We start from the raw sequence: 20,313 nt of genomic DNA on the forward strand, positions 1-20,313 counted from the left end.
ATGCGCAAAGGCAAGGATTTTACCAACTGAGCCATGACTGTTAATCATTCTTTGCATCCTAGCTTGACCTCTTGGTCAGTTTCATTCTATGTTCCCTTGTCCCGGCTGTCATGGTTTAGCTTGAAGCAGTCGGTCTTCCTAAAAGTGGACTTGGGTGCAGAAAAAACATTGCTATTTTAATATTTACAAGCTGCAACAAATTTTTAATACAACGAAGTCTCTGATAGAGATATCCAAGTTTCCTTCCCAAACTCTTGGGCCAGAATTTTATGTCCTGTGGGTGGGCGTGTGCCTGACCCATCTGGCTGCCAAATAGTGCGAGATGACTTTGGGCGAGCATCGGCGTCATTGCGCACTCGCACGATATTTTGCTCGGTGGGTGCACGTGGCAGTCGGAAGCACACCCGCCGACAATTAAGCGGGCAATTAAGCCATTTAAGGCAACTGAAAGTGAATTTTCATGGCCCATCCACTTTTACGGTTGGCGGACGGGCCAATCGGCCAGGCAGCCTTTACATTTTTGCTCATACCTCGATCCAGGGTGGGATGAAATCTCTGTGGGGAAATAAAGAGAGATATCTGGGGGCTGTTTTTGTTTTTATGAGGTATGCTTTCAGATGCTTGGCTGTGCTGCATTGACATATTTTGCAACATTTTTGTTATTTTGTTTATTCTGTGGAGATCTGCAGCTCCCTGAGGTAGCTGTTTGCCTTCAGGGAGCTCACTGGAAGCACTTACCAGCTCCCATGGTGACGTCGGCACCTGCCCTCTTTTCACTCCGGTCGGCAGTGCTGAGTCTTTCTCAGGGCGCGTTTCATGCTGGCTGGCTGTTAATTGGCAAGCCAACGAGAAATTGTGGTCGGCGGCCGATCGTGTGCACCCGACAAGCAAAAAATTCAGGCCCTAATGTTTCTCAGTTAGGTTTTAAAAGTCTGAAGATTGCAGAAGGAAGTTAGAAAGATGTTTTGAGGTCTTGAAAGAGAATGAATAAAAGTTGAAGAATGTGTGAAGAATGAAGAATTAATTAACAATGATACCAGAAGGAGCAGTATCATGTAGAAAAGTACATAGAGCTTAAGGAAAAAGGGGGGGACTCCAATGCAAAAATTAGTGCAATATCAATAACATGAACAAACAAAAATATAATAATATAATAGCGACAAGAAAGATACTGTGGCGAGAGAACACAAGCAACAGTGGAATCCAAATCACATTTATACTTTTTTTCTGATATTGTTAGAATTAGGAGAGCAGAAAAGTGAGCTATGATATGGTCTTTATTCATCCCTGATTCTCATTTTCTGACAAGCAACAAATAATGGAAAGAAAGAAGTTGTCTACTTAAAGCCACAGGGTTTCCAGTTTCCAACACGTTATACTTTGTGATCCACAGAGCCTACTGTGTCTATGATACATCCAATCAGAAGCACTTTAAAAGATTAAAATGTCAACAGCTACTGTGGTTAAATCAGCAGTAAAACTGGTGCCCCAATTCAGTGCACAACAAAATAGAACCAGGCTTCACAAATTAATGGACATTCTAGTTTGAGAAAGAGACCCTTTGCTAATATTATACTGTGATTGGCCAAAAATGAATCCCAATTTAAACTCCCGTTCAGATCCAAATCCTCACTCTACCTGTTTGAAGATGGGCAGCAGCATTTGCTTCCCATCCTCATCAAAAAGATATGACCTTTAACACACTTAGTTGACACCCTCCCAATGTGCCTTGGTACTTCTGAAAAGCCTACTGCATTATATCGGAAGCACTGAATTGTATTAGAAGCATTGAGATGAAGGATTCTGCTTCACAGACTTTTCCCATGAGTCATACCTGTGAATGGGAGATTCTGCAATAAGGCTTTATCTCATCACAGAGTACTATCAACTAAACAAACTAGTACTCGTCTTGTGTTCCAAAGTGCCCACTGCAACTATAACATATCGACATATCTGATCAAAGGTGCTTTAAAAGATTAAATGTCAAAAACTACTAATATTTGTCAGCTTAATTTTGATCACATCTCTCCCCTTCTCTATTCAAGTTCCTGACTCTAACTGGTCCATAACCCTGTGAGCATTATAGTCTTCGCTATCCTTTCCCAAGTGGCCATTCCTTTGGGAATGTAAAGCATCAGTGTGAAGCGTTGACACAGCCAAACCCAAACCTGTGCTCACTAGGTATGTTCACAAATGTGTGGTGGAAAGCAATGACGAGTGGATACGCTGATTTATTTTTGAGTGAGAGCAGGGAGGAGGAGCAGCAGGGGAGAAGCAGGGAGGGGCTGAGCATACCATAAAACACTGCACGAGTCGTAAAAAGAGCTGTATAAATGAAAGTTTTTTTTGTGGAATACCCAAAGTGGCTCTAATGTAGTGCACTGAACAAGTCTTTTTTGCTCTTTACAAACCAAAGATTCTTGCATAGAATGCGCGATGTGGACAACGGTAGTAAGGCTGTATTGCTGAGAAAAGAGACATGTCGAACCTTTTCATCTTGCACTCATCAGGACACTTCGTAAGAATATAAGAATACCAATATAAGGGGAAAAACAACTGCCTGGTTTAAATTTCAAACACTGCTTGGCAGTTAACTGTCAGTCAACATCAAATGGTTCATTCTCCATGGCAACTCCTCTACCAATCAGAGACAATTTGCCAACCAATCAGCACTCTCTTCTCATACAGTATAAATCGTTGTTTTCCACTTATATTGGTTTTCTTGTGAAACGTACTGATGACCGGTGACGAAAAGTTTCAACATTCTTTCATCAATACTTAAGTTCTGGAAACCAAATGCATATTGATGCAACAGTGTTGAATTTGGAAGATGACTAGCTACGTACAATAGAATTCTGTACATTAGTGTAGAGAACAAATAATGTATATGATTTTACAAACAGAGAATCAAAAGTACATTATAATTTATTGCTAGCATGCAAGTAAAGGCAAGACCCATTCACGATGAAAGGTCACAGGAGGAAACTCTTCAATAATTAAATCCTTGCAATGCCAAATTAATGCTCACGTGCATATTTAATTTAAATGGTAGGAAAAATCGTAACCAATAAATACAGAACACAGATGATTAGTACAAATTTTTTTTATTGAAAACAATGCTGAAAATATTTTGGAAATCTAACATCTTGCGAGTCAGATAAAGCTGTATATGAAACATAGTGACATGGAATATCTAAATTTAATTATTTTGTAGCAGATTTATATTAACTACAATGTCAAGGCTGAAAATGGTTACCTTAAATGTACTTTGTAGTAAGTAAAAATATGGAAGTCAGATTGCGTATGTTTTTCTTCAGTATAGATGAAGTTTGCAAATGATTAAGGAGCTGTGGTAAGAGTTCCTCAGGCTGGAGGGATGGATCAGCCTCAACGTCACTGGATAATATCTCAACATTCCATTTATGATGGCCTTCAGATGATTCTATAGGGTACTGCATGGCAACATCTTAGAGCAGCAAGGTGAACTGGAGATGTATCAGTAGTTTGTGTGCAAATTAAGTATTGTGCAGCAAATGATCCTCATATTACCAATTTTTTGTACTTGTCTACTGGTAGTGTAGTTGAAGACAAACTGCAATGTTCACAGCTGTCTTCAGCATCTGGCATACAGTTATGCCTCTTCCTGCTCTGGGGCTAGAATGTGGATGAAGGCACAATACCACTGCACTGCGGCTGACTTCTCTCTTACCTGTCTTGGTGTTGTGGGTGATATCACTTCTGAGCAGAAATTGCCTAACTACTCGAGGATATGTTTTCCATGTGTATTTTCTTTCTATGCTTTCTTTGGTGATCAGATTCCTTTGTGCTGGTTAGACTTTCTCCACCACTAACAAATTGTTATTGCACCAAAATGGAGGATAAATATATAGATAAATCCATCTGTGGAGATACAAGGGCAGCCCATTGATTATAAATAAAACTAAAGGACCATATGACAATTGAACTTGTCACAGAAGTTACATTATTACAATACATATTGTATGTATTATGTAACAAGGCTGAGATTGTTTTATAAATAATTTAGATAGCAATAAATAATGGAAAAACTTACCAGAAGTTGAATAGTCAGATTATAGTTCTGGTCTTTGTTCCAAAAGATGTGAGTCACCCTAAGCTTTTCCTTAGGTGCATATTACGTTCTTGCACAGTGAATGCTTGTTGAACTTTTATTTTGTCCAAACACCTCTGCACTTCTTGCAGTCTTCAGGTTTACTTCCCCAACATGGGCAATTTCAATGCCTTTTTTAGGAGGCTACAATGCACCCACCACACTGAGAAGTGGTGTAAATGTTTGTATTTTGTGCTGTAAGTAAATCTTATGTGATTGGTATGTTGAGTTCTAATAGGTGAACGTATGAGTCAGAGTGGAAAACAGTGTCAACTGCTAGGTCATGTGCTGGTAAAGTGGCTCACTTTAGGTGGTCAAGGCTGTTATTGCGAACTGTTATTTTTCCAACAGCAGGTCCCTAAGACACGGAATGCCAAAATAATCTAGCCACATTGCATGTCCATCTTAGCCGAGACAAGATGTCCCTATGAGGCAGAATTCTACGTCCCACAGGCGGGTGCCCGCCCAACCTGATGTAAAATCGTGCGAGATGACGTGGGGCGAACATCCCGAAGTCATCGTGCACTCCCCCGATATTTCGCTCAGCAGGCGTGCGCAAAAGTCAGAAGCGCGCCCGCCAACAATTAGGCGGGCAATTAAACCCAATGGGGCAATTGTCTGCTATTTTTTGTGGCACGTCCAGCCATACAGTTGGCGGACAGGTAAATCAGCCAGGCAGCCTTTATATTTTTCACGAAACCTCATCCAAGGGCGGAATGAAATCTCTGTCAGGAAATAAAAAGAAATATCTGGGGAAAGCGTTGTTATAAGATATGCTTTCAGGTGCTTGATTGCAATGCGTGGACATTTTTTTGCAGCTTTTTAGAGCTTTATTTCATTGTTTGCAGGTCTGCAGCTCCCTGAGGCAGCTGTTTGCCTTCAGGGAGCTTTCTCGCAGCGCTCAGCCACACTCGTGGTGACGTCGTCACCTGCCCTCTTCCTGCCCCCACCCCTGCAGCGCTAAGCTTTCCAGCACGCGTTTCACGCTGGCTGGCTGTTAATTGGCTAGCCAGCGTGAAATTGCAGTCGGGGGCCGATCGTGGTCGGGGGTCCGTTTCCTAGCCACTCCCGGGCCTGCCGATCGTGCACGCCCGACGACCGAAAAATTCAGGCCACGGTGTTTTGTGTTTCAATAAAAACTAGCTCCTGTGATGCATCTCTCCTTTGGATATCATCAGGAAGAAAATGGAGAACAGGACCCAAGTATAATTGGGTTAGAATCGACTGAAGTTGTTACACCTGAAGAACAAGAGGTTCAGCTGGCAGGCACCACAATACTTCGTACTTTTCTGATAACTGAGGAACAGGAGTGTATATAATAAAACTATGTTAGCACTTTATGGTTTGGGCAACTACAAATGACTTAATCTGAACTCCACAGTCAGAATATCATACAAATGCCGTGATTCTGTTACAGCTTTGTAACAAATTGCTCGAGGTATTAATCTTTCAAAACTCATTTCATTATGTAACTGAACCATGAGTTGTACAAGGGAGTTAAAGGATTACTCTATCGACACAGACCAAGTACAACCCTTGTATCCAGAAGTCATGAATTAAAGCACAAATAAGGAACTTATCAAAACTGCCATTGCATTAAACATTTGTATTTAACATCTGAAACGTTGGCCTTCCTTCAGAGATAGCTCCAAAGGACAACCATTGTTTGCAAATCCAGCACATGGCAGTTCATGAACAAAGGAAGTAAAATTCTAACAAATTTATGTCTATTCATGTAAGAGAACCTGACGCCTGATTTGTTCAGAATAGCTTTTACACACAGTTGGATCGACACTGAAACTCTTGCAAAAAATGGGGTATGGCAAAGTTGGAAGCTGGCCATTTTTGACCATCCAATTTAATATCTTAAACAACGATAAGGTGGATAGTATTTTGAGGTGGTCTCATAGTGGTTCTACTCTGAAATTATTGCAACTTCCATTTTTTGCACACAGTACCATGCTCATAAACTCATAGTCGATTACAGCGCAGAAGGAGAACATTCAGTCCATCGTGTCCACGCCGGTCAACAAAGATCTGACTACACTAATCCCATTTTCCAGTGCTTGGCCCATAGCCCTGGAGGCTATGGCAATGCAAGTGAATATCTAAATACTTCTTAAATGTTACGAGGGTGTCTGACTCAACCACCCTTTCAGGCAGTGAGTACCAGATTCCCACCACCCTCTGGGTGAAAAGATTTCTCTTCAACTCCTTTCTTAGCCTTCTTCCTCTTACTTTAAATCTATGCCCCTTGATTATTGACCTCTCTACTAATGGAAAAAGTGCCTTCCTATCCACCCTATCTATGCCCCTCATAATCTTATACACCTCTATCAGGTCCCCTCTCAATCTTCGCTGCTCCAAGGAAAACAACAACAGCCTATCCAATCTTTCCTCATGGCTCAGACCCTCCAGCCCAGGCAGCATCATGGTAAATCTCCTCTGCACCCTCTCCAGTGCAATCACATCCTTCCTATAATGTGGTAACCAGAATTACATGCAGTATTCCAGTTGTGGCCTAACCAACATTTTATACAGTCCCAGCATAACCTCCCTGCTCTTGTTATTCTATGCCTTAGCTAATAAAGGCAAGTATCCCATATGTCTTCTTAAATACCTCATCTACCTGCCCCGCTACCTTCAGGGATTTGTGGATATGCACACCCAGTTCCCTCTGATCTTCAATACTTTTCAGGGTCCTACCCTTCATAGTTTAATCCCTTGCCTTGTTAATCCCTCTGCCCACCTGACCAGTCCATTGATACCCTCCTACAGTTTACAGCTATCCTCCTCACTATTTACTACCCTACCAATTTTCGTGTCATCCGTGAACTTCTTGAACATACCCCCTACATTTAATTCCAAATCATTTATGTACACTACAAACATACACTGCGGAACCCCACTGGAAACAGACTTTCAGTCACAGAAACACCCCTCTACCATCACCCGCTGCTTCCTGCCTATCAGCCAATTTTGGATCCAACGTGCCACTTTGCCTTCGATCCCATTGGCTCTTACTTTCTTGACCAGTCTGCCATGAGGGACCTTATCAAAAGTCCTGCTAAAGTCCATGTAGACCACATTAAATGGATTACACCCTCATCAGCACTCCTGGTTACTTCCTCAAAAAATTCGATCAAATTTGTCAAACATGACCTTCCCTTAACAAATCCATGCTGACTATCTCTGATTAATTTGTGTCTCTCCAAGTGCAGATATATTCTGCCTCTCAGAGTTCTTTCTAGTAACTTACCCACCACAGAGGTGGCCTGGCCTGTAATTTCCTGGTCTATCTCTTCCTCCCTTTTTTAATAATGGGACAATGTTAGCAGTCCTCTGGCACCTCACCTGTGGTAAGATAGGATTTGAAAATTATTGCCAGGGCCCCTGATATCTCTTCCCTTGCCTCTCTCAACAGCCTGGGATACATCCCACCCAGGCCTGTGGATTTATCCACTTTTAAGGCCGCTAAACCGGCTAGCACCTCCTCTCTCTCTATTAATTTCCTCTAATATTCCACAGTCCTCCACCCTGATGTCCATACCTGTGAAGTCCTTTTTCATTGTGAAGACTGATGCAAAGTATTCATTGAGGTCTGTACCCACATCTTCCGGGTCCACTCACACACACACATTATCTCTATAGCCCCTAATTGGCCCTACTCTTTCCCGAGTTATTCTCTTGCTCTTTATATATTTAAAAAACCCCTTTGGGTTTTTCTTTATTCTATCCACTAATGCTTTCTCACGCACTCTCTTAGCTTTCCTAATTTCCTTTTTAAGTTCCCTTCTGCACTTTTTATACTCCTTTATGGACTCTGCCGCATTGAGCCCTCGGTCTCTGCAATAAGCTTCTCCTTTTTTCTTAATCCTAACCTTTATTTTCCTTGAGATTCGGGGTTCTCTGGACTTGGTCCCCCACTTTGTGTGATTCCCTCACTACCTGCCTGGTCCCCTTCTTCTGTCTGGTGGTCATCCATTCCCTCTCTGCTTGCACTTCCTTAAGCTGCAGGGTGACCACATTGTGAAACATGCTATCCACAAACCTCTCAGCATTGTGAATGCACCATAGTGCCCCCTGCTGCCGCTCAAGCTCCAAAACCCGGAGATCGAGTTGCTCCAGTTGGAGGCACCTCCTGCATACATGGTCATCCAGACCACCAGGAGGGTCTAGGAATTCCCACATAGCGCAGGATGTGCAAATCAAAGGACCGAGCTCCCAGACATATCTTAACTAAATAGAATTTGGCCCTTGCTTTTATTTTACCCTTACTCCTACTTGAGTCTCGCTGCTTTAACCTCTCTTTCCTGAAGTCTTGCTGTTTTAACCTCACTGTCCCGAAGTCTAGCAGTTTTAACCTCTCTATCCCGAAGTCTCTTTGTTTTAACCCCTCTGTCCCAAGGTCTCGTTGTTTTAACCTCTCTGCCCTGAAGTTAAACTGAAGTCCCTGCCGCTCTCCGCATCCTTTTTAAACTGAAGTCCCCACCGCCATCCGTGCCCTTTTTAAACTGAAGTCCCCGCTGCTCTCGGCGCCCTTTTTAAACTACTGCTGGCAGGACTCTTCATTCTATTATCATGAACAGTGGGATGTGCCCAAAATGCAATATTGTGCCTTTGAATGGATCAAGTGGGGGCCTTGAAGTACTGATTGAGAAAGACAACTGAATTATGAGCAATTGTGGATCGATATCGGTACCTTGAGGTGCAAGACGACCCAGACCTCTGGCATTGCATCAAGAAGCAAAGTGATTTTTTTCTATCTCATGTTTCTTCAATAGCAGCAATATTATGATATAGGTTAAAACTATGGTTGTGGATGAACGGTTCTCCATCATGGTTCAGAGCTCCTGGATGTACAATGAGAAGGCTTCCTCTGATTTATATCCAGGGACCAAGTTATGAGGTCAATTTGTGGAAATAGGGAAAGTGACTGGAGGGAATGAAGGTTGCAGTTTACACTGACCAGCTACTGAATACCCTGGAGGACAGGCATGGCACTTCACTAACATCCCTCATGAGGCCTGGACTAAGTACTTGATAACCCTGTTAATCAATGTCCCAACAAATGAATGCCAGGCAAGCAGTAGAAAGCTTACCAAAATTTTCATTAGCTAGGGCAAACCCTCCCACTATTCTTCTTTGAAATATTGCCATGCGACTGTTAGATCCACCCAAGACAGAAAAGGTTAAACGATTTTACCATCTCCTCTGAAATCCAGCACTTCTGACACTGCAGTATGCCCGGAGTAATGCACCGGGAGTGTCAGTATGGATTACGTGCTCAAGTTTCTCGTGCAGACAGAGTGCTGTGGGGTGCTCAGTTATCGAGTATATTCAAGACTGAGGCAGATAGATTTTTGGGCCCTAAGGGAATCAAAGGACATGGGAGTAAGTTGGGAAAGTGGAGCTAATGTACAAGTCCAGCCATGATGTTACTGAGTGTCAGGGCAGGTTCGAGGGGGCATATGGCCTATACCTGTCCCTAATTCTTCTGTTCTGAAGAGGAAGGGCTGTATCCAAAGGTTAATCCTATCTGTTCTACTAACAGATAATGGCTAAACTGCTGTGTGGTTTCAGCATCATTTTTTGTGCATAACTCAACTATTAAATCTTTATTTTTGCAGATTTATTTTATATTTCAACACTGGCTACACCAAAAGCACTTCATTCCCTGTAAAGCGCTTCAAGGCATTTGGAGGCTGTGAAAGAAATGCAAGGCTTTCTTTTTTTCTCTTTTTACAGGGTCTCAGAATTGTTACAGCACATTTGAGCCATTTGGCCCATCGTGTCTGCACTGGCTCTCTGAATGGGCAATGCACCCAGTGCCATTCTCCAGCCTTCTCCCTGTAACACTGCACATTCACCCTTTTCAAATAATAATCCAATTTCCTTTTAAATGCCTCGATTGAACAATGGCTCCATCATACTCTCAGACAGCACATTCCAGATCTTAAACATTTGTTGCACGAAAAACTCTCTCATGTCTCCATTGCTTCTTTTACCAATTACCTTAAATCAGTGCCTTCTCGTGCTTGATCCTTCCACCAATGGGAACAGTTTTTCCCTATCTACTCCATCCAGACCCCTCAAGATTTTGAATACCTCTATCAAATCTCCTCTCAACCTTCTCTTCTCCAAGGAGAATAGTCCCAACTTCTCCAATCTGTTTACTTTCATCTTCTCCTTTCATTGTACCATCTTACATGAAGAATCCTTCCCAGGTGAAAAAGAGGTGATTTAGACAAGTTGGGTGAGTGGGCAAGTACATGGCAGATGCAATACAACATGGATAAGTGTGAAGTTATCCACTTTGGCAGAAAAAACAGAATGGCAGAGTATTATTTAAATAATGATAGACTGGGAAATGGTGTCCTTGTACACCAATCACTGAAAGAAAGCATGCAGGTGCAGCAAGCAGTTAGGAAGGCAAATGGTTTGTTGGCCTTCATTGTGAGAGGACTTGAGTACAGGAACAAGGATGTCTTACTGCAGCTGTACAGGGCCTTGGTGGGACCACACCTGGTGTATTGTGTGCCGTTTTGGTCTCCTTACCCAAGAAAGGATATACTTGCCATAGAGAGAGTACAGCGAAGGTTCACCAGCCTGATTCCTGGGATGGCACAATTGCTGTATGAGGAGAGATTGGGTCGACTAGGCCTGTATTCACTGGAGTTTAAAAGAATGAGAGGGTATCTCATTGAAACATATAAAATTCTGACAGGGCTGGACAGACTGGATGCAGGGAGGATGTTTCCCCTGGCTGGGGGGGGGTCTAGAACAAGGGGCACAATCTCAGGATATGGGACAGGCGATTTTGGATTGAGATAAGAAGAAACTTCTTCACTCAGATAGTGGTGAACCTGTGGAATTCTTTACCACAGAGGGTTGTGGAGGCCAAGTTACTCAATATATTTAAGGAGGAAGTAGATAAATTTCTAGACTCTAAAGGCGTCAAGGGGTATGGGGAGAGAGCGGGAGTATGGAGTTGAGATAGAGGATTGGCCATGATCATATTGAATGGCCGGGGGGCGGTGGGGGTGGTGGTGGTGTGGGGAGGGACATAAGGAAATCCCTGATATTTCTGCTTAGAGCCATTTATGTACAAAAAAAGCGATTCCCCTGTCCTCAATCTTATATCAATGCTCCCCTTGTTCTAGATTGTTCAGTCACTGGAAAAAGTCTCTTTTACTTAACCCATCCACCCCGGCTATTTTTAAGCACCTTCAGCAAATTATCCTGCAACTTCATCTGTTTCAATGCAAATATCTTCAATTTTTCAAGTCTCTCATCCTATTCATGTCTCTCACCAACACCACTAAAATGTAGATTATCTGGTTATTGATCTCATTGTTATTCACGGGACCTTGCTGCATGCAAATTGGCTGCCGCATTTCCCTACATTTTTTCTTTACTTATTCATGAAATGTGGGTAAGGCCACCATTTGTTGCCCAGCCCTAATTGCCCTTGAACCGAGTGGCTTGCTAGGACATTTCAGAGGGCCGTTAAGAGTCAACCACATTGCTGTGGGCCGGGAGTCACATGTAGGCCAGACCAGGCAGATTTCCTTCCCTAAGGGACATTAGCGAACCAAATGGGTTTTTAACGACAATAAACAATGGTTTTGTGGTCACCATTACTGAGATTAGCTTTTTGATTCCAGATTTATTAATTGAATTCAAATTCCACCAGCTGCCATGATGGGATTTGAACCCTTGCCCCAGAACGTTAGCTTGGGCTTCTGGATCACTCGACCAGTGACATTACCACTAGACTACTGTCTCCGCGTACATGAGAGCATCTAAGTATTTAATTGGCTGTGAAGCACTCTGGAGTGTCCTGAGGGCATGAAGGCACCATATCAATGCAAATTCTTTCTTTCTGCACCACAGTATAGGGGAAACTCAAAGCTTGATCTGTGGCATATATTAAGTCTCATCCGGCTGGTCTCTCAAGTTCTTTCTTGCCTGTGCTGCTATATCACCTTCTGTTATCCTCTTCTTCAATACCTAAATTTGTCTAAGCAGCATTTAGATGACCTACAGCACTGACATTTTTCAACTTGTCAGTAAGCTCTTGGTTTATTTAATGCAAATATATCTGCTGAGAACAACTGTATTCTTGCAATGTTGATATCAACAAATTAATTGATCTATTGAGCACTGATACCTTTTGAATATTGTTTCACTTAATATTTTATTGTTTTGCCTACAAAATCACAGTCATTACACAGCGAAACAATTAATATGTGAAATGCTGAGACATTTCCACATGATAAAACAAGTATTATTGTATCAAACTTACATGGAATTTTAACAAAGCATAACTTCATCCACCACGTAGTCAAAAAACTTCACACAAACCTCATAGGTCCATCTAGACAGCAGCACGCAAGGGTAGATTTCATTTAAGCACGATGCAGAATCAATAAAATGCATGGGTTTGGAACAGTTACAATATACACATTTTAAATTTGTTGACTGAGTGACAGTGCCTTGTTTAACCTCTAGCTGTGGTGTCATCGGGACCTTGAGATTATTTTCTCAACAAGGGCCCATTTGTTATTCTGTGGTATATATTTTCTCCCTCTTATTTCTGGAAATTAGGTATATATAAAGCGCATTCTTTTGTCAGAACTTACATATAAATTGACTTGTTTTACTGTGCCTCATGTGTAGAAAAATACCAGTAAGAGATAACTGTCCAAATATCGAGCATACAATTGTCATAGTGATCACCGGCTAACTCATTATAAAGACCAATTACTTTTCAACAGCCACTTAGCTGTTATTTTACTAATGTAGTAAGAACCTTGAACTCAATAATGGTAATGCACTCAAGTATAACCTTACTTAAAAATGTTTTTTTTATATTCTAACAAAAGTCAATGCCACGTTTACCAATTGACAACTCATTCAAATGCTCTACTCATTAAAAGTTGTAAAGTTCCTCCCAAACACAGAATGTTCCTTGATGCAAACATTTCTCAACACATTCCCAGAATATTAATGAAATAAAACGATTAATACATTTTAAGTCAATAACTTTAGGGTTAGTGCAAAACTCTAACAGATGCATTTCAAAAAAGTTAAACATTTATTCCTGATACAAGGCAGGAAAATTTTAAATTAAAAATCCTTTACTTCAGTGGAAAATACTGTAAACAAGATAATCTATTGGTTCACCTGTTGGAGCTGAGCTTTGGAGATGCGAATGATAGAAGGCAGCTTGGTGTGGCCTGGAATGAAGGGTAGCTGCCTGCGACCAGGAGAGCGTGAATAACTGCTCTCAGCTGACTGGCTCCTGTGCAAATCTGACTGCTTCCTGTGAAGTGGATCCGAATCAGAGGATAAGAATACTACTGGGCTCAGGGATCGGAGGGGATTCTGCATCCTTGGAGTGTTGGGATGTGGCAAATGAGTTGTGTTCAGCTGTGAGAACATATGGATGGGAATATTGGTGAATTCAAGATTATGATTGCTTTCTGCTCACATGAAAAATAATGCAAGCATACTATAGGAACACTCATACACTTCTAATACACTTTCACATATCTAATCCACATTGAATTCAGTCTGGAGTGATGTCAGTGCTCAAAATGAAAATATATCTTAGTAAAAACAAATTCTCATTCAAACATGTGACCAAGCATGCTTTGAATTGCAACTCAAAAAACAGATAATACAGCCTCTCGAAAAGATTGACAATGAATGGATGAAGAAATGCTCCATCAAGAACCATAAGATGCTCAAGAGGGAACAATTAAACCACACTTTATTCTTTATTTCCTGTTGTTTTAAATCACCCAGCTCTTCCTCCTTTACTCCTACTGGGGTAGTTTCTCAGGTGCCAGTAGGTCAGTAGCTCCCCCATGTGGCCATTCTTTATGTTCAAGCCTAGACTTAGAAGGTGAGATTTTAACCCGCTGAAAACCCATTCACTTGCACAGAGTTAAAAATCAGCCTTAGATGTCAGAAAGTAATACGACCAATCAATGCATTACACCCAAATCTCCTGCATGTTCACAAACATGGACTTGGTAGGTGTCACTGAATGGGGATCATGAGCTAGAACCCGTGTTTATTTTCCCCCTCCTTAATTCAGGCATGCTGAGGCCAATTGCCTGCGCTCTAAAATCTGCCCTAGCGGAGATTGGCTACCAAAGCAGACTGTTGGCCTGGATATTTCAGTTCCGCACTGTACGGAGCTTTCACCAATAAGGCCATTAAAGCAGCTGCAACTGCTGCATGTGAAACAAACATTTATTTGTCCAGTACTGATTCTGTCTATTGGATTGCGATGTCAGTACAGCGCTCCCTTTATATATTCTAGATAAACTCCATTATGTGCTGTGATTTTATGTACAGAGCATTAAATTCTGAATGGCTTGTCAAAGGTGCAGGGTATTATTAAAAAATATTTGGTTAAATTTGTTTGTTATCACCGATAACCACAAGTAAATCCATAACAAGTCTCAAAATTCAGTTATTGCATAAAATTTCTGCAGTGGAAGTTGTGGAAATGTTGAGACACCTACACTGCTACCTTGGGACAAACAAAATTCCAGGAACACAAAAAGCCAATGCATGTTTTCATAAACCAGGAGGCTGAATGGGGCCTAGATAGAGTGGATAGGAAGGGGTTATTTCTCTTAACAGAGAGGCTAATAACCAGGGGGTATAGATTTAAAGTAATTGGCAGAAGGAATAGCGAGGGGAGGTGAGGAAAAATGTTTTCATTCAAAGGGTGGTGGGGGTCTGGTCAAGGCAGAAGCTCTCATTGCATTTAAAAAAATACTTGGATATGTACTTGAGATGCTGTCACCTGCAGGGCTACGGATCAAGAGCTACATAGCGGAATCAGACTATATAACTCTTTCAGCCGGTACAGACACAATGGACCGAATGGCCTCCTTCTGTGTCGTAAATTTCTGACTCCGCCAGGTTGGTCATGAAGAATTTCTGAATAGTCAAAGGATACAACATAAGTAACAATTTGCACTTTGGTTACATGTTTGAATGGAAAGGAACATTTTTTTAAAAGCCCCAGAAGCTTGCAAACAATTGCTGAAAATTAGTTTTATGTTAATCTCCATTGTCAACATTCATGCAGCATGTGTTATATGGTGTTATGAGATGTGTATGATTAAACATGGATTCTACAGTTTCCTTTCTTTCAACAAGCTAAGGCAAAGAAGCCCCTCCACAAAATCTTTACTCCCTGACTTAATTTTTGAAGATGTTTAATAAATTTTGCCATGAAAGTTATATTAGATCTGCAGTCAGTGCTGAGCACTCTCTCTGCTGAGGTGGCATTGGAGACTTGAACTTGAGGTATGGAAAGACTCTCAGATTAATACAGCATAGAAGGAGGCCATTCAGCTCATCATGTGCTGGTTCTTTGGTAGAGCTGTCCAATTAGTGCCCCTCCCCTATTCTTTCCCCATAGCCCTTTAAATTTTATTCCTTCAAATATTTATCCCATTCCATTTTGAAAGCTACTATTGAATCTGCTTCCACCAACCTTTCAGGCAGTGCATTCTGGATCATAACTCACTGCGTAAAATAATTTCTCCTCATGTCATCTTTGATGCATTTGCCAATTATCTTAAATTCCCAGTCTCTCCATCTAGCTAAAGTCCCTCATCCCTGGTGCCATTATAGTAAATTTCTTCTTCACCCTCTCCAAGGCACTGACATCCTTCCCAAAGTGTGATGCCCAGAACTGGACACAATGGACAGAATTTAATCAAGGTACTGACGATGGGAGGCCAGAAAGCCGGGGGCAACCCCACCTTGGCTGTTTTGGGGAGCCCTGACCAGATTCCGTGGCAGTCAGGCAACTGATGTCTGCCATCGGGATTCCCAGCCCTTTAAAGGATGGGATCCCGCCTCCAAGAGCTGCCTGCCAATTGAAGGGCCGGTAGCTCTTCAGTCCACCACCAGGAGTGGTGGCGAATGCTGGGACTGCACCCAGCTTGGAGCAGCAGCATGGATGCCACCCTCAGAACAAGGTTAGTGAGGTTGGGGTCGCCAGGACCAGTCAAGCAGGCCCTGGCGAAGGAGTGGTGGTTTGTATGGTTCAAATGCGTGGCTCAAAGACTGGCATGGGAGAAGTGGCGGCTGTACTGTTGGGGCAATCTACACCTGAACAATTCTGGGATGAGTGTTCTTGAAAATCGCATAACTAAAGTAGAAGAAAGGGTTTTAAACGAAATTGTGGGGGCAAGGGATCAAATGTAGGAAGATGTGGTAAATTAAAAAGTAGAGACAAGGTAAGAGAGGAAGGTATTAATTTGGGAAATGATAAACAGACCATGACAGGAAGGGACAGAGTACAATTTTAAGATAAACCAACAGATAAGGCTAGAGGTTAAAAGGATGTAACTTAAGGCTCTGTATCTGAATGCATGTAGCATCTGAAACAAAACAGATGAACTAATGGTGCAGATTGAGATAAATAAGTACAATTTAATAGCCATTACAGAGACATGGCTACAGGATGGGATAGATTTGGGCCTGAACATTGAAGGGTGACTTTAGGAAGGATAGGAAGTTAGGAAAAGATGGAGGGGTGGCTCTGTTAATTAAGGACGACATTAACACTATAGAAAGGGATGGCCTAAGTTCAGGAAACCAGGGTTAGAAGTGGTCTGAGTAGAGATGAGGAATGATTGTGGGAGTGGTGTACAGGTCCCCTAACATTAATCACACAGTAGGTCGGGGTATCAAGGAAGAAATAGTGGGATAAAAGTAAAATACTGCGGATGCTGGAAATCTGAAACAAAAACAAAAATAGCTGGAAAAGCTCAGCAGGTCTGACAGCATCTGTGGAGAGGAATACAGTTAGCGTTTCGAGTCCGTAAGACTCTTCATCAGAACTAAGGAAAACTAGAAATGAGGTGAAATATAAGCTGGTTGAGGGGGGTGGGACAGGTAAAGCTGGATAGAGGGCCAGTGATAGGTGGAGGCAAAGAAGAGATTGCTAAAGATGTCATAGACAAAAGGACAAAGGGGTGTTGACGGTGGTGACATTAGCTAAGGAATGTGCTAATGGTGACATTAAGGGTAGAAAGCAGGTCGAGCAAGTGACAGATGGCCCTAGTGGGGGTGGGGTGAGGGGAAGGTATCGAAATAGGCTAAAAGGTGGATATAAATCAATGGATGGAAATACATTTAAAAATAATAGAAATAGGTGGGAAAAGAAAAATATATTTTAAAAAACTTTTTAAATTATAAATTATTGGAAAAAGGGGATCGGAAAGGGGGTGGGGATGGAGGAGAGAGTTCATGATCTGAAGTTGTTGAACTCAATGTTAAGTCTGGAAGGCTATAAAGTGCCTAATCGGAAGATGAGATGCTGTTCCTCCAGTTTGCATTGAGCCTCACAGGAACATTGCAGCAGGCCAAGGATGGACATGTGGGCATGAGAACAGGGTGGTGTATTGAAATGGCAAGCGACAAGGAGGTCTGGTTCATGCTTGTGGACAGACTGAAGATGTTCCACAAAGCGGTCACCCAGTCTGCATTTGGTCTCTCCAATGTAGAGGAGACCGCATTGGGAGCAGCGAATGCAGTAGACTAAATTGAGGGAAGTGCAAGTGAAGTGCTACTTCACTTGAAAGGGGTGTTTGGGCCCTTGGATGGTGAGGAGGGGGGAAGTAAAAGGGCATGTGTTGCACCTTCTGCAGTTGCATGGGAAGGTGCCATGGGAGGGGTTTGAGGTGTAGGGGGTGATGGAGGAGTGGACCAGGGTGTCCCAGAGGGAGCGGTCCCTACGGAATGCCGAAAGGGGGGTGAAGGGAAGATGTGTTTGGTGGTGGCATCATGCTGCAGTTGGCAGAAATGGTGGAGGATGATCCTTTGAATGCCGAGGCTGGTGGGGTGATAAATGAGGACAAGGGGGACCCTTATCATGGTTCTGGGAGGGAGAGAAAGGTGTGAGGGCGGATGCGCGGGAGATGGGCCAGACACGGTTGAGGGCCCTGTCAACCACCGTGGGCGGAAAACCTCGGTTAAGGAAGAAGGAAGACATGTCAGAGGAACTGTTTTGGAAAGTGGCATCATCAGAACAGATGCAACAGAAGCGAAGGAACTGAGAATGGGATGGAGTCCTTACAGGAAGCAGGGTGTGAGGAGCTGTAGTTGAGGTAGCTGTGGGAGTCAGTAGGCTTGTAATGAATATTGGTGGACAGTCTATCACCAGAAATTGAGACTGAGAGGTCAAGGAAGGGAAGGGAAGTGTCAGTGATGGACCATGTGAAAATGATGGAGGGGTGGAAATTGGAAGCAAAATTAATAAATTTTTCCAGGTCCAGATGAGAGCATGAAGCAGCACCGAAGCAGTCATCGATATACCGGAGAAAGAATTGTAGGAGGGGGCCTGAGTAGGACTGGAACAAGGAATGTTCCACATACCCCATAAAGAGACAGGCATAACTGAGGCCGATGCGGGTACCCATAGCCACACCTTTTATTTGGAGGAAGTGAGACGAGTTTAAGGAGAAATTGTTCAGTGAGAGAACAAGTTCAGCAAGACGGAGGAGAGTGGTGGTGGATGGGGATTGTTTGGGCCTCTGTTCGAGGAAAAAGCGAAGAGCCCTCAGACCATCCCGGTGGGGATGGAGGTGGAGAGGGATTGGACGTCTATGGTGAAGAGGAGGCAGTTGGGGCCATGGAACTGGAAATTGTTGATATGACGTAGGGCGTGAGAGGAATCACGGATGTAGGTGGGAAGAGACTGGACAAGGGGAGAGAGAATGGAGTCAAGATAGCGAGAAATGAGTTCCGTGGGGCATGAACAGGCTGACTCGATTGGTCTGCTGGGACAGTCCTGTTTGTGGATTTTGGGTAGGAGGTAGAGGCGGGTCGTCCGAGGTTGGGAGAACATGAGGTTGGAAGCTGTGGAGGGAAGATCTCCAGAGGAGCTGAGGTCAGTGACAGTCCTGGAAACAATGGCTTGATGTTCAGTGGTGGGGTCATGGTCCAGGGGGAGGTAGGAGGGAGTGTCTGCGAGTTGACGCTCAGCCTCTGAGAGGTAGAGGTCAGTGCACCAGACAACAACAGCACCACCCTTGTCAGCAGGTTTGATGACAAAGTCAGGGTTGGACCTGAGAGAACGGAGTGCGGCTAGTTCAGAAAGAGACAGGTTAGAGTGGGTGAGAGGAGCAGAGAAATTGAGACGACTGATGTCACGCCGACAGTTCTCAATGAAAAGATCAAGAGCAGGTAAGAATCCAGAGGGAGGGGTCCAGGTGGAGGGAGAATATTGGAGGCTTAAATAGTGGGAGCTTGTCATAAAGGCGTGGGGTTTTTAATCTACTTATAACCTGGAGCAACAAGATGGGCAAAGGTAACATAGATGATGAATTCATAGAATGTTTTCGGGGCAATTTCTTAGATCGGCACGTTCTGGAGCCAACCAGGGAACAGACTACTCTGGGCCTGGTATTGTACAATGAGATAGGATTAATTAATGGCCTCATAGTGAAGGTGCCTCTAGATAGCAGTGATCATAATATGATTGAATTTCACATTCAGTTTGAGGGAGAGAAGATTGGGTCTAACACTAGTATTTTAAACTTAAATAAGGGCAATTACGAGGGCATGAAAGCAGAGCTAGCAAAAGTAAACTGGCAATTTAGGTTAAGGGATAGGCCATCAGAGATCCAGTGGTGGACATTTAAGGAGATAGTTTGGACTACACAGGATTGATACATTCCAACAAGAAAGAAAAACCCAAGGGTAGGATCCACCATCCGTGGTTAACTAAAAGAGTTAAAGATAGTATCAAACTTAAAAAAGCATATAATTATGCAAAGATGGGTGGCAGGTCAGAAGATTGGACAGGATATAAAAAAAACAAAGAATGAGTAAAAGAATAATAAGGAGGGAAAAATTAGAGTACAAGAGAAAGCTAGCTAGAAAAGTAAAGGTAGATAATAAGAGTTTCTATAGATTTTTAAAAAAGAAAAGTTAACAAAGTGAGCGTTGGTCCTATAGAAAGTAAGTCTGGGGAATAAATAGTGGAAAATAAGCAGACAGCAGATAAACTGAATAGGTATTTTGCATCAGTCTTCACTATAGAGGATACAAGTAACATCTCAGAAACAGCTGTAAATCACAAACTGGAAGGGAGGGAGGAACTCAGATAAAATTGGAATCACCAGGAAAGTAGTACT

The 20,313-nt window shown here is 42.7% G+C and overlaps 1 protein-coding gene across 2 annotated transcripts in view; it reads right to left on the minus strand.

Annotated features, from left to right (window-relative positions):
• LOC144693247 (tau-tubulin kinase 2-like) overlaps positions 1 to 20,313 on the minus strand; it is a 313,940-nt gene that overhangs the window by 10,497 nt on the left and 283,130 nt on the right. The window contains exon 14 of one of the 2 annotated variants that reach the window (XM_078562915.1): positions 13,319 to 13,564. The exons of the other annotated variant lie outside the window; for it this stretch is intronic. Coding sequence (XP_078419041.1) covers positions 13,319 to 13,564 — 246 coding nt within the window. The remainder of the gene's footprint in view (positions 1 to 13,318; positions 13,565 to 20,313) is intronic. 2 annotated transcript variants of the gene reach the window in all.

The sequence above is a fragment of the Cetorhinus maximus genome, chromosome 18 (assembly GCF_964194155.1).
Source record: "Cetorhinus maximus chromosome 18, sCetMax3.hap1.1, whole genome shotgun sequence".
Taxonomy (NCBI): domain Eukaryota; kingdom Metazoa; phylum Chordata; class Chondrichthyes; order Lamniformes; family Cetorhinidae; genus Cetorhinus; species Cetorhinus maximus.